Genomic DNA, 14135 nt, shown 5'->3' with positions numbered 1-14135 from the left:
TTCTGATGAGTCTAGGCAGACATCAGGAGGACAAATAAAGGATAAATGTTCATCATACAACCTTTGGCAACCTTTTTACATTTCCTGTTTTCCTTTATTAGACCAACATGAAAAACTGATCTGTACTCGGGGTGAGGGTTAGGAATAAAGCATAACCCTCAGAATAAAGGCTGACTGATCCCAGTTCTGGTCTCAGTACTGCTACCCTGCATCAGGTTAGACAATCTAGTAGCTCCATCTTTAAAGTCACCAATAAAAGAAGATCAGAGCGAGTAGCCTTTAAATGTGAGGGATGTTAGGACAAAAGTTTCCTGATCACATTACATCACCCTCTGAGATTCAGTGTAGGGCTGAAATAAATATTTTTCATTATCATTTCTAGTTTAGTGCTCTTCAAACTGGTCAGAAGCAGCAGGTTAGTTAAATGTGTAAACGTGATACAGAACACACACTGCTGCATATGTCACATGGCTCATTGTATTCTCTATCTACACTGTGAGCAGTGAACTGTTCTTTGTATAATCATCTAAAAACAAAGCTTATAACAACTGTATGTTTGTGTCCATAGTGAAAACGTACAGCTCATTTAAAAAAAAGAAACGAATGAACAGCAGGAAACTTGGTTTAAACAAATTCTCTCTTGATCAAAATACATAATCAAACATTCTGCTGAGTTTTCTTTTCATATCTTTAGAATTAATTCATTTCAATCATATTGATCATGTTGTGCTGACTGATACATCAGAGGGCTCAACAGAGAAAGATTAAGATCTGAATACAATACACAGACATGTCACCAATCACCGTCAGTGATACAGGATGGAGCAATGTGTATATGTGATACATGTAGTTAGCCTCATATAGTTAGCTTGATGTAATAAAAGAGATGTGTTAGCTTAATGCAGTTATGCTTGATGTTATTAAAATGATGCAGTTCACTGATGCAGTTAGCTTGACACAGTTAGCTTGATGCAGTTAGCCTGACAGAGTTAGCTTGTGTAATTTGTTTGATGCAATTAGCTTGGCATATTTAGCTTGATGCATTTAAGTTTTAAGCAGTAAGCTTCACATAGTTAGCTGGATGTAGTTAGCTTGATGTATTTAGCTTAATGTTGTAGGCTTGATAAAGTAGGTTAATGTAGTTAGCTTGATATAGTAAGTGTGATGCAGTTAGCTTGTTGTCCTTCATTTCACAGCAGCATGGGACAAACTCAGATACTCTGATTTTTCTGAACAGTCTCTCAGTTCTGGAAAAAAAAAATCAGAACTACAAACAGGTTTTTATTGCACTAAGAAGTTCACTTTGACTTAATTTCTGTGTGATCAGGTTTTTACTCTCTACAGGAACCAATGGTGACTGGGCTTCCATACGGACACAACGACATCACGTTCATCACACCTACTGAATAGCACCACATTTATTCCCCCCTTGTCCCCTTGAGCAGGCTGTAAAGGTAACAGGTGCTAGGCTAGCTTTAATGCTAACAGAGTCATTGCTCAGTGAGTTGGTGCTGAGCAGGTTGTAATGATTTTTGACTCAGTTCACAGACAGATTCAGAGTCAAGAAACAGTGACAGTAAAGAGGAGACACAAAGGGAAGAAGATTCAGTTTAATCAGTCCTGCAGGTCTTTTCAGCTGAGCTGATCTGTGCTAAGCTAGCTGTGATGCTAACAGGCTAAGAGTCAAGACTAAACAGGTTCAGAGTCACTTAACAGTGAGAACAGAGAGGAAGAAGATTCAGTTTCATCAGTCCTGAAGAGAGTGTTCATCTGAACTGCTCCGTGCTGCCCTCTGCTGTCTCTTCTTGTAACTCGGCCAGCGACACACAGGGCAGCAGTGTCGGCCCGATGCTAGCCAGACCATGATGCACTGCTGGTGAAAGGCGTGGCCACAGGGCAGACCCATCAGCAGCTCCTGGTTCACAAAGTTCTCCAGACACACCACACACTCTGAGCAGTGCAGCACGTCACATGGCCACACCGACCAATCACAGGGCTGTTGCTCCAGCAGCCTATCAGCGGATGGTGAGTCTCTGTTTCCATAACGATAGCATGATGCTGCAGGGTCAGTGTGTGTGTTGCTGTCCTCGGCTGATGACGATCTCCGGAGGATCCTACTGCTGTGTGGAGGTCTACTGGGACCTCTGTCATGTGATTCATCTGTCTGCTCGCTGCTCTCTGAGTCTGAACGTGAAGCATCAGTCTCTTTATCCAGCTCTTCATCAGACCCCCCCCCCTCTGCCTTGCTCTGAGCTCTGAACCTCCAGGTGGGCAGGCCTTTAATGTAGTCCATGTTTACTAATGGGTGGAGCCAAAGATCAGGAAACGCCAGACGCTCCAATAAAAAGTTTGGATCCTCTTCCCAGTCTGAGTGGTCGGAGGGGACCTGCTGCAGCGAGGCAATCGGGTGGAGCAGGTAGGAGGTGTACCAGTCCCACAGACTGGCTAGCCACTCCAGATTGGTGGTGCTGTCTTCCTGACTTCTGATGCCACAGCGGCGTTTCTTCTCGAAGTAGTCAACCAGCAGGCCATGGGCGAGGTATGTGGACAGGAAGAGAGCTGGGTGGGACGAGTAAAAGGTCCAGTCTGCTCTCACCAGACTGGCCAGCGATGTGGTGTCAGCGTAGCGGAGCAGCTTCAGACTATAGCCGTACAGAGCGTCCAGGTAGGGCAGCTGCAGCAGAGCCTGGGGGCCATCAATCAGTGATTAGAAATCAATATTTATCAATTCAACCCAACAGTTAGTAGTAATGACAAAAAAAAAAAAAACAACCTCAGGGAAGGAGTGCATCCTGGACTCAAATTGAGTAAGCTTGAGGTGCTCTTTGGAAAGGGATACATGTAGCCAAAAAAAAGAAGAAAACTCCAAGGCACTCTCTTTAAACAATTAAAATGCCGTTATTGTATTGGCATGGGCCCATGATGAAATTGTAACTAAGACAGCAGACAAAGGTGGTGCTATTGTGGATTGGGGTAAGGACATGGATGTCAAAGTGGCTCCGCGTTAACTAAATGACACCGAGTTTTACCAACCTTTGACACATAATCCAACTGAGGCTTTGAGGAACTCAAAGTAGAACAAAGAGATATGCTTGTGAAGCAAAGGAAAATGATTCAGAAGCTGAACTAAGATTCATATAGCGTCTTTCTACATGCTTCCGAAAGTACATTAATGTGTGGTTAATCCCCCAGTTAGACCTGTGATGTCAGGCAATGACAGCCTTACTGAACCAGTGTCAAAGTATACTGACTATTTTATACAACCATTTCCACCTTCACTTCCAATGAATGTTCAGGACACTACTGAAAATGTTGGATGTTGAATCATTGTACACAACCATAGCACACAAACAGGGCCTAGCAGCACTTACTCATCACAATTCATTTTCACCAAGTAAAAGCCATCCAATAATTTCTTATCGTCACTGACAGAATGGACAACATTTCCATTTTTCAGGACAAAGTATTTAAACAGACCAAAGGATGTGCTGTGGGGGCTTGCTATAGTCCTTCTTATGCAGGTCTGTACCTGGGTAAATAGTAAGAAGACTTCGTGTTTATCAATGAAACGAATAGTTTTCTTTAGCACATTATCTACGGTATAATGATGATGTCTGTTTATTTTGGTCTGGGTCAGAGGCAGAGCTACAAGCTTTCCATGGTTTTTTGAACGTTATTCACCCTAACATCGAGCTGTCTCTAGATTACAGTAAGGAGAGCATACATTTTTTTGATCTTATGATCTCTAAGGACAGCCAAGGGACTTAACATCCATCTATATTTAGGAAACCAGACAGAAACACCATACTACTGTATATACCAGGAGCATCCATCCCAAGTGGCTCAAAGAGAATGTACCTAATGGTCAGTTCCAACGAGTGAGGATAATTTGTGACCAGGAAAAGGAGTTTGAGGCCAAATCGAGGAAATGGTGTCACGCTTTTAGGAACAGGGCAATAAAAATACTACCCTACAGAAAGCATACACCAGAGCCAAACACCTGTACAGACATACTTTACTACAAAGAAAGGCTCACAAACAAACAAAAGAGAGACTGGTATTTGTCACTACATACAGTACAAAAAGACATTTGCAGGACAGACTAGCAGAACACAAAGGCATTACAAGTTTTTGGCAATGACCACATCCGTCCTCCACATGAAAATGTGACAGACAAAAGAAACTAAACCAACGGGAAGCATTTTAGATTTACAAATTACAGTGCTACAAAACACCCCGGTCTAAATAAGGACTTTACTGCTTTTCTGTAAACGTTCTAAAAACAGCTGTTGGTCGTTCGTAAACCTCCCTTTTTGTAACTAATGTCACCGTTTGTTCATTTACTATGTAATGTATTTAATTATATTTAATTCTGGCATTCATATTTAAATCACCATGGATCCACTTCTCAGCATTTAATCTTTATCTCTTATTCATGGTATATACACTCACCGGCCACTTCATTAGGTACACCTGAAAAATGTAATGCAGTTCAATACAACAGCACTGCCATGGATTCTGCTTGTATGAAGTTTAGTTTTTGTTGACTTTTGTTTTGTTGAGAATCGGAAGTGTGTAAATTCAATGATGTTTATTACTGAGGCCACAGTTAAAGGTGCTGTTGTACCGAACTTAATAATACTGAGATGTGTCTCTAATCTTTTGTCCTCCCTATTTACATACATGAGGGGGCCAGAATATTAGAAACACCTCTGAATTTAATGCAGCTCAGTACAGCCCCAAAACCAGTTATGACCTTCATGCTAACATATCATTGAATTAACAACTCTATGAAAGCTTAGAAAAAAGCCTGTACATGACAGGCAACATAAAAGCAAATGTTATGGCTGAGCTGGTGTATTGGAATACATTAGATCAGGGGTACTCAATTAAACTTGAAAGAGGTCCAGTTAGAGAATATTTTCTGAAGCAAAGGTCCAGAACATCATAAAGTCTGACCTGCGTTATGATTCAGTACCATACATTTATACATTTTGAACATCTATCAAATCAAATAAAGAAAATACAATTAGGCTAAATAGTTTTTTACAACAATGCTTATTATAACTTTTACACAGAGCTGTCATAATTTAACAATAATAATCATGAATACTTCAATATTGGTAAGGACATTTTGAGTGTCAAAACCTTTATTTCCTGTATTTTTGGTTTATTTTATGCCCCAGTTTGTGATGGAAGTGTCTTTATTTGTAAATGAAAACAAATAATATAATGTCTGGTACTACTGGTAGTATAATGTTGTCCATGCAGAAATCAAATGAAAGAGAGAGACAGCTTTACCTCTTTACTTAAGCTGCTATCTCTCTGCCTCCTGAAAGAATGATCAAGATTTGACCATAATAAGGGGATTAACTTTATATTTTATTTTAGGCAAATTTTATTTTATGTGTTGCTGAAAAGCAGCTGCAGTTAGACTTTTTCTCATGGTGAGTTTTAAAACAGACGATAACTATGAAATAAATAACATTTAAACGCACTGTACACTGACGGACTGCTGGAGAGAGCGAGAGCGAGGGGGAGAGAGAGAGAGAGGGCGCATACTGGTACATATAAGAACAGAACTGCGGAAATAAGAGGAAAACTAGTCATGATGATGAAGCCTGATGTAGCTCTGTGTAAATCTCAGGTTTCAATAAAGTGTTTGAACTAAACTGCAGCCTGGAGTCTCTGTTAACAGAGACAAACGGAGTGACAGTGTCAGACATTGTCACGTTTAATAATCGCCACTGTGACGGAGCAGGTATAAGTATGTCCAGTCTTAAAAGCTCGGTTTTCTCTGCTGCTCTCATTTTAGAGCACGCCATGTCTACTTTTCCCTAACTCACTAATTTTCTCCCACTGTGTCTCTATAACTCTCTTGTCAGCTGGCTCTTCAGTCTGTATCTGTATTCTCACACACCCACTGGGTCAGTCGTGATCTGAGTGACAGATTTGATTGGCTGAGCAGCGTCAAGTGTAATGATTTACGACGAATTCATTGGTCTGCGAGATTCCTGGACCCCCATATCACTACCGCAAAGACAAAAAAGCTGCGCAGGTAAAATAAATGCGCTTGTCAAAACTGTAAATAGGTCCGGGTCCAGAGACCACGGCAGTTGGGTCCGGATCCGGCTCGCGGTCCGCCGTTTGGGGACCGCTGCATTAGATTTTTCAGGTGTACCTAATGTAGTGGCCGGTGAGTGTATAATGCACATATTTGACATTTTTTCTTACTTCTATTTTATGCCATATATATCTCTCTGCTATCTGTGTCAGAGCAACTGTAAGGCCTGAATTCCCCCCCCCCCCCCGTACTTAATAAAGTACTTCTGATTCTGATTTTATATACTTTTTTTTATATACTATATTGTTATGGCAGCATGTCCTTTTGTCTGTTTATTGTTTGTGTGTTTTAAACGGATTTAAATGGATTTTAGTGCCATTTTCATTCTTGAAAAAGGTTTTTATGTTGCTGTCTGCTAATTTACTTTAAGTATTTTGCAAGTTTTTGGGACTGTGGCCTGTTTACCCTGTTATTTTTTTGTGAGCTGCTTTTGTGGCCTGCTCCATCTGCTCTGAGGCCTGTCCTCTTGTTGTGGCTAACTGGAGACCCGAGGATCGGCTGCAGTGTGGCTCGCCTACAGCCTAGAACTGTGAGAGCGGCACGATAACAGGATATACGGCAAGTCGGCAGCACAGGGACCTATCACCTGCTGCAGCGTGGTTTGTTTCTAGCCTGGAGTTGCGGCAGCCGCTCAGCTACACTGGACATTTTTGGATTTGGCTGCGTGCTGAGGCCATCTGCCATGTGCTGGGGCCTGTGCTGTCTGTTGAAGCCTTCTTCACCATTCTGAGGCCAGTGCAGCGTGCTGATATCTTTTCAATCTACGTAATAAGTGCTGAGAGTTGTGGACAATGGCATTTCTCATGATTTTATTATTATGTTTACAAACTGAGTGGGACTTGGGGGCAAGCGATCGTTCCTGGGTGAGTACGTCAAACAATGTGTTTAGCCTGCGGGACACTGCTCATGGATGCCCCTTGGCTATGGCTGCTGTACAACCTGTGCAACCTCCAATTCATTCAGCACAGGACATGAACTTATCATCCGACCTGCCCAGAGATTTACCTCAACTTCAAAGCCTTCTAGCTTTGTATACTTACTTCACGAGATCTTGCTTGGTTTCAACATATCAAATGTCTGTTTCAACTTGTAATGTTACGAGGCAGAGATTGTTGATCGTCTTATTATTACACTTATCTGGTAATGTGGAACCTAACCCTGGTCCTGAGTTGCAGTGCATCCAAACACCATCTGATTTTAAATCTTTGTCTGGTCTTAAAATTGTTCATCTAAATGTGCGCAGCTTATTATCCAAGATGGACCTGGTCAGGATTTGGGTTAAATCAACAGATGAAGATATTGTTGTTATTTCTGAAACATGGCTGACTAAATCTATTGCTGATGTTGATATGAACATGAATGGATACAATGTTTATCGTACCGACAGACCTAAGAAAGGTGGAGGTGTTGCTACTTAGGTTAGATTTGATGCCTCGATTGTTCTGTTTGAATCCATCTACAAACAGCTGGAATGTTTGGCACTTTATGTGGAAATCGTTCAGGGCCTTTGTATAACTGTTGGGTGCTACAGGCCTCCATCTGCCTCCAAGGAAGCACTACAATCTTTAAAGCATCTTTTGTTCAGACTGAATTATAGTGAACTAGTTTTAGCTGGTGATCTGAAATGGGACTGGCTTAATCAGTTTCTGATGATTTTAAATCTTTCTGTGATTCTTACCCAGTTGGTCAATTTACCCACCTGGCCAAACCTTAAAAGCCCTGAGAAGGCCACCTTGATTTGATTTTGATTAATGTTCCTCATAAATTCTCATCTCTGGGTGTCTTCTGCAATGACTTAAGTGACCACTGTGTTGTTGCTGCTATTAGAAACACTAAGGTACCCAAATCTAAAGCTCATATTATTTATAGGAGGAATCTTAGACAAATCGTGATGATAGGCTTGTTCATCAAAGTGTTTAATACTGATTGGAAGAAAATAGGACTGATCCCTGATGTAGAGATATCTTGGAAATACTTTAGGGAAAGTTATATGCAAATTGTAAATAAACATGCCCTCTTAAGGAGATACAGGGTAAAGATGCGTGAAAACCCCTGGTTCTCCCCAGAGCTGGCAGATACTATTCATGAGCGTAACCTGGCTTGGGCAAAGGCAAGCTCTAACACTGATTGGTTTGTTTTCAGACTACTAAGAAATAAATGCTCTTCTTTTATTAAGAAAGCCAAATCAGAATACTATTTGTCTGTCACCACCGAGAACCTTAAAAATCCGCAGAAGTTCTGGAAGGTTCTCTTCCTGTGAGTAAAAGCTCTCAAAGGATTCTGCTCCTGTCTATGATAGAATGGAGGTATTTAATTGTTTTAATAAGCATTTTATATCTTTGTTATTTTATATCTCTTTGTTTGACTCAGTGGGAGCTGTCTCTGTGAAACCCTTCACAGACCTCCCAATGTACACTGGTGAGCCTTTCAATTTTGTACTTTTCTTAGTTCAGGAAGTTCATAAAGCCCTTAAAGCTTTAGATCATAGAAAATCTTCTGGACCTGATTTAATAGATCCTTACTTTTTGGAACTGGCAGCTGATTTCATAGCAGAGCCTATTACAATCCTTTTTAACCTCAAAGTGGAAAAAAATTAAATTCCCTCTGTATGGAAATCAGCTTTTATTCTCCCTTTTTAAAAGGGGGTGACCCAGCAATTTTAACTAATTACAGACCAATATCTAATCTATCAGTGCTGGCCAAAATTCTTGAAACTCTTGTAAGTGAGCAAGTAAAGGAGTTTTTATATACCAATGTCATCTGATCCAAGTATCAATCAGGCTTCAGAAAAAAAAGCGTTTGACACTGTTGACCATGATATTTTAAAGCTTAGACTCCTTCATTCGGGACTCTCGGAGCATGCAGTCGCTTGGTTTACAAATAATCTCAGTAATAGGACTAATTATGATGGTCTGTGTTCTGAATTTGTTACTGTCCACAAGGGGTTTGCCGCAGGGTTCAGTATTAGGTTCCCTTTTATTCATTATTTATATCAATGATCTGGGTCTAAATGTGTCAGATGCTTATTTGCATTTTTATGCTGATGACAGTTATTTACTTTTGTCGATCAACTCTTGTTCAGGCTATTGAATCCTTGCAAAAAGCTGTCCAGCACACATTACTTCACCTGAAGCTTGTTCTTAATGCAGACAAGACTAAGCTAATGTTGTTTTCAAATTCTAGGAAGTGGCCACAAATGATTCCCTCAGTGTCCACACTGGAAGGAAATGAAATAGAGGTGGTTCACATGTATAAATACTTTCAAGCCGCAAGTGGAGAAACTTGTGAAGACTCAGAGGCTAAATGGTTAAATAAAGGTTAAATAAAAAAAGAAATTCTGTTATTTAGCTTTGACGAATACTGTGTTCCAATGATGCCATCATAATTAGTAGAAAAAGTTAAAGCCCCTGTAAACCCAAATCCACAAAATCCTTCTAATGGTGTAATGTATGGTCTTATGTACATCCTAGTAAGCATCTTAAAAGTTTTAGAAATTAGTTTTAATCCAAACTCGAGTTATTGCCATTCCTTCTTTGTTACTTCCCTGACGCTGGGGTTAAATTAGGCGTGGTTATGTATGATATTTATAACGTCATAAATTTCTGTGAACCAATCAACCGCAGTTGTCCCACCCTCACAGGTGCAATAACACTTCTCGGCTTGCAATCAATCTTCCTCTCTGAGTCTGAGCTAACTCCTGTCCACATACCCTGAACTTCTCTGCACATACCTGCTGCAGTTACCCAACGATCACCTTTTTCCCATCATGACTGTGTGTGCTGTCCCCGGTGCACATCCACCATTTGAGATGACAACGTGTCATTCTTTTATTTTGTAAATGCAGCGGACTTCGAGAAGCAGCAGTGTTTCCACCACATACATTTAGTGAATTGTTGCAGCCGCTGCTTCAGAAGTTGTAATTAAACGACTCTTTGGAGATTTTCGCTTCAAATCAACGATCATCGATCCTCTTCTCATTGAGGAAGAGCACTGAAACAGTGAACTCGTGAAGTCTTGGCAACCAAATAAACAGCGGAACCAGATTACTTCTAACGGCAAAAGAGGGTCTGCTCCGCATCGCTGACATTGGCATACATGTGCAGTTCTAACATGCAGTGTAAACAATCCACGTGCCTCTATCAGCTGTGCGCTCAGTATCAAACTCTCAGCTCCCTGGTGATCTCCCTCCAGCGAGCTGCACAATATCATACTGAAAAAATAAATATATATAAAAGATGATGTCATTTGGTAACAATCGATCGTTTTGATCGCTACGTCATTAATAACATCCCTCGTGCACATGCGGCTCACGTGTTGTGAGAACTGAATTGCGAGAGAAAATATGTAACTCTTGTGACTTAATGACAGACTGCTGATGAAGACAGTCAACACAGCAGACAGAGAGACAGACAGAAAGAGGGGGCGGGGCCAGTAGTGGTGCAGAGAGCACAGCTGCAGGTGTGTTAGGGGGGACTGAAGCAAAGTGATCAGATTAAAGTAGTTTGTAAATTAAAACTTAATGAGGTGAAGAAGAGAGAACAATTAAAGTGTGGAAGTAAGAAATAACCAAATAACCATCTAGAAAGAGGGTCAGTCTACATGTGATGTGCTTCTCACAGAAATTATTGATGTATGAGATTAATTGAAATTAATTGATTACAAAGCCTGTAATTAATTAATACCTGGGTGTTACAACAAACTCTCTACCCTGCTGCTGAAAGTCCTAGAGGAAACACTGCTTTCCCATGCGCCATTGTTGTGTTGACAGTTGCCATGAGAACGGGGACAGGCGGACCCCGGCAGGTGCCAATCAACATGGGATCGGCCAAGCCTACACAGTCCTGAGAAATGGTCTGAACAGCCTAATGAGCTATTTTTCAAGATTTTCTAGTGGTTCTGAACATTTATTTTCACTCAGATTTTTGTGGATGCTTTATGACACACTCAACTCTGATATCAGATATGCATTTTTGCTATTTCAGGCCGAGTTTCCAGGGCCTTTAAGTTAGACGTAAGTAATAGTTAAAAGTTCATGTGTTAGGGTTAAAGTTAAAAGAATCAGGTCAAGGTTCTGTGTTTTTTCAACAAGAAGGGTTCATCAATAACTTTGTTACGAGTCTTTTATTGATTAAAAACATCTTAAGTGATTCCCTACCAGAACAGGAAGCCAGGACACAAGCAGGATGGAGTTGTAGGTTCCAAGAGTTCGAATCAGAACCACAAATCGTTTCACTGTTGCTCCCTGTCGATGAATTACAAACAGGTCATCAATTAATTGATCAATAATGTTCATCACTGACTCTGAAAAACAGGAAATGACCTGAGTGATGAAGAGGTCCATCCAGGCGAGCAGGTTGATCAGAACCAGACTCAGAACAAACAGATCGTTGACCTCCGGCTGCAAGGACCGCAGGAACGTATCCATGGCAACCAGGGACAGGAACTCCCCTGTACTGTGGGGCGAGGGAATGGGGAATGAGACTGGTGTATTTCTTTCTGTAAACAATTATTGTTCATTATTTTCATGCCCAATCATCACCTGTTGCCATAGCGATATATGCCCTCAGGCATCTTGAGGATGTAGGCGGGGCTCTGAGTCACGCCAATCTCTGATAGGCTGCTGTGGTTGTCCCAGTGACGGATGTCAACAAAGATGAAGTCGATCCTGCCGGTGAACTTGACGGACAGCGCAGAGAAGAAGGCGGGTGGCTGCGACAGACATGCGAACAAAAACATTTTCACTGGGTGGGCGGAGTCAGAGCGCCACTCCTCCACCAGCTGCTCAGACCGACGCAGAGTTTTGATTCGCTGAGACACATGTGAGGTCATCCAGCGGAAGATATGTTCTGTCTCAATGCGGCGACCATCGTATTCTCTGAGCATGACTTTTCCCTTCGACGCTGACGTTTGAGGCACTGACATGATGAGGGTGGAGCGCTGCCAGCCGCGCCGCATACATGACCTGAGGGGCGGAGCAAAGAGGAACCTGGTCAGGATCACACACAGGGGTTTGTCTGGAGGACCAATCAGCTGAAAGATAAGATACTCAGAGACTGTTCTGATGACACAAACTAGTGATGACATCATCAACAGGCCTGTTTCCCAGACATGAGCTCTCACAGACTGTTCACACATGACATGAACAAGCTGGGATCAATGACGCTTGGAGTTAGAATGTGTGTCCAGTGATCACATGACCAGATCTCACTTCCTCACTCATTAAGCAAATTATCACATTCACCATTTCTATCATAAAAAACATGAACAGATGATAGAGTGATGCAAAGGGAGACAGAGAGAGAGAGAAAAGAGAATGTGTGAATTCAAGATAATGTAAACCGTCTCTTATTGGATCAATACTTGTGATCTGTCCCTTATTTTCATGCAGACTCACTCTAACGCACAAACTACTTGTTTACAAACAGATTAGGTAAAAGTTGGTTTCTAAAGAAAGAGAAAGCATACACAAGACCTTAGACCTTAACTAACTATAGACCTATATCTAACCTTCCTTTTATCTCAAAGATCCTTGAGAAAGCAGTCGCTAATCAATTATGTGACTTTCTTCATAACAACAGTTTATTTGAGGACTTTCAGTCAGGATTTAGAGTCCACCATAGCACTGAGACAGCACTTGTGCGAGTTTCAAATGATCTACTTACTGCTTCGGACAGAGGACTTCTCTCTGTACTCGTCCTGTTAGATCTTAGTGCCGCTTTCGACACGATAGACCATCACATCCTGTTACAGAGACTAGAACATTTAATTGGCATTACAGGATCTGCATTAAGTTGGTTTAAATCTTATTTATCAGATCGATCTCAGTTTGTTAATGTTCATGATGTGTCCTCTATGCACACCAAAGTTAGTCATGGAGTTCCACAAGGTTCTGTGCTCGGACCGATTCTTTTTACCTTATATATGCTTCCTCTGGGTAATATCATGAGGAAACACTCCATTAATTTTCATTGTTATGCAGATGATACTCAATTATACTTATCTATGAAGCCAGACGAAACCAATCAGCTATCTAAACTAGAAGCATGCCTTAAGGACATAAAGATCTGGATGACTAGAAACTTTCTGCTACTTAATTCAGACAAACTGAAGTTATTGTGCTCGGCCCCAAACACCTTAGAGATTATTTCTCTAATGATATAGCTGCACTAGATGGTATCAGCCTGGCATCCAGCACTACTGTTAGGAATCTGGGAGTTCTATTTGATCAGGATATGTCCTTCATCTCCCACATAAAACAAATATCAAGGACAGCCTTCTTTCAGCTTCGCAACAAACATCAGACACATCTTGTCTCAACACGATGCAGAAAAACTAGTCCATGCATTCATTACTTCCAGGCTGGATTATTGTAACTCGTTACTATCAGGCTGCTCTAATAAGTCACTAAAAACTCTGCAGCTGGTACAAAATGCTGCAGCACGTGTGCTGACAAGAACTAGGAAGAGAGATCACATCTCTCCTGTATTAGCCTCTCTGCACTGGCTTCCTGTAAAATCTAGAGTAGAATTTAAAATCTTCTTACTTACAAAGCTCTCAATGGTCAAGCACCATCATATCTTAAAGAGCTCATAGTGCCATATTATCCCTCTTGAACATTGCGATCCCAGGATGCAGGCCTGCTTGTGATACCTAAAGTCTCAAAGAGTAGTGTGGGAGGTAGAGCCTTCAATTATCAGGCCTCCCTCCTCTGGAACAATCTACCAGTCAAGGTCTAGGAGGCAGACACCCTCTCTACTTTTAAGAGTAGACTTAAAACTTTCCTCTTTGATAAAGCTTATGGTTAGGGCTGGCTCAGGCTGGGACCAGCCCACAGTTATGCTGCTATAGGTTTAGACTGCCGGGGGATGCTCTCTTTAGATATGTGTTCTCCATGAGTCTGGTTCTGCTCCAGGTGGTCTCTGTTAATAATATAACACAGAGGATGACAGACCTGCTCTGTTTGTAAAAGGGTCCTCAGATCGCTTTGTTATGATTTTGTACTGACTCAATT

General features: G+C 41.3%; 1 protein-coding gene across 2 annotated transcripts in view; it reads right to left on the bottom strand.

Annotated features, from left to right (window-relative positions):
• Positions 1–619: 619 nt before the first annotated feature.
• rnf103 (ring finger protein 103) overlaps positions 620–14135 on the bottom strand; it is a 32257-nt gene continuing 18741 nt past the window's right edge. Inside the window, exons 4-7 of one of the 2 annotated variants that reach the window (XM_069669541.1) lie at positions 11664–12086; positions 11445–11577; positions 11280–11366; positions 620–2686 (exon numbers count right to left, since the gene is read on the bottom strand). In XM_069669541.1, the coding sequence (XP_069525642.1) occupies positions 1748–2686; positions 11280–11366; positions 11445–11577; positions 11664–12086 (1582 nt within the window). In that variant the 3' untranslated portion in view covers positions 620–1747. Of the gene's footprint in view, positions 2687–11279; positions 11578–11663; positions 12087–14135 lie in introns of both variants that reach the window. The other variant, XM_069669540.1, reaches the window with a different exon arrangement.

This window comes from Semicossyphus pulcher, unplaced genomic scaffold (genome assembly GCF_022749685.1).
Source record: "Semicossyphus pulcher isolate SPU_LCO1_2020_fin unplaced genomic scaffold, fSemPul1.0.p SCAF_2, whole genome shotgun sequence".
NCBI lineage: Eukaryota > Metazoa > Chordata > Actinopteri > Labriformes > Labridae > Semicossyphus > Semicossyphus pulcher.
Note: the sequence above shows the minus strand (reverse complement) of the source record. Positions and strands in the feature narration are given on the sequence as shown.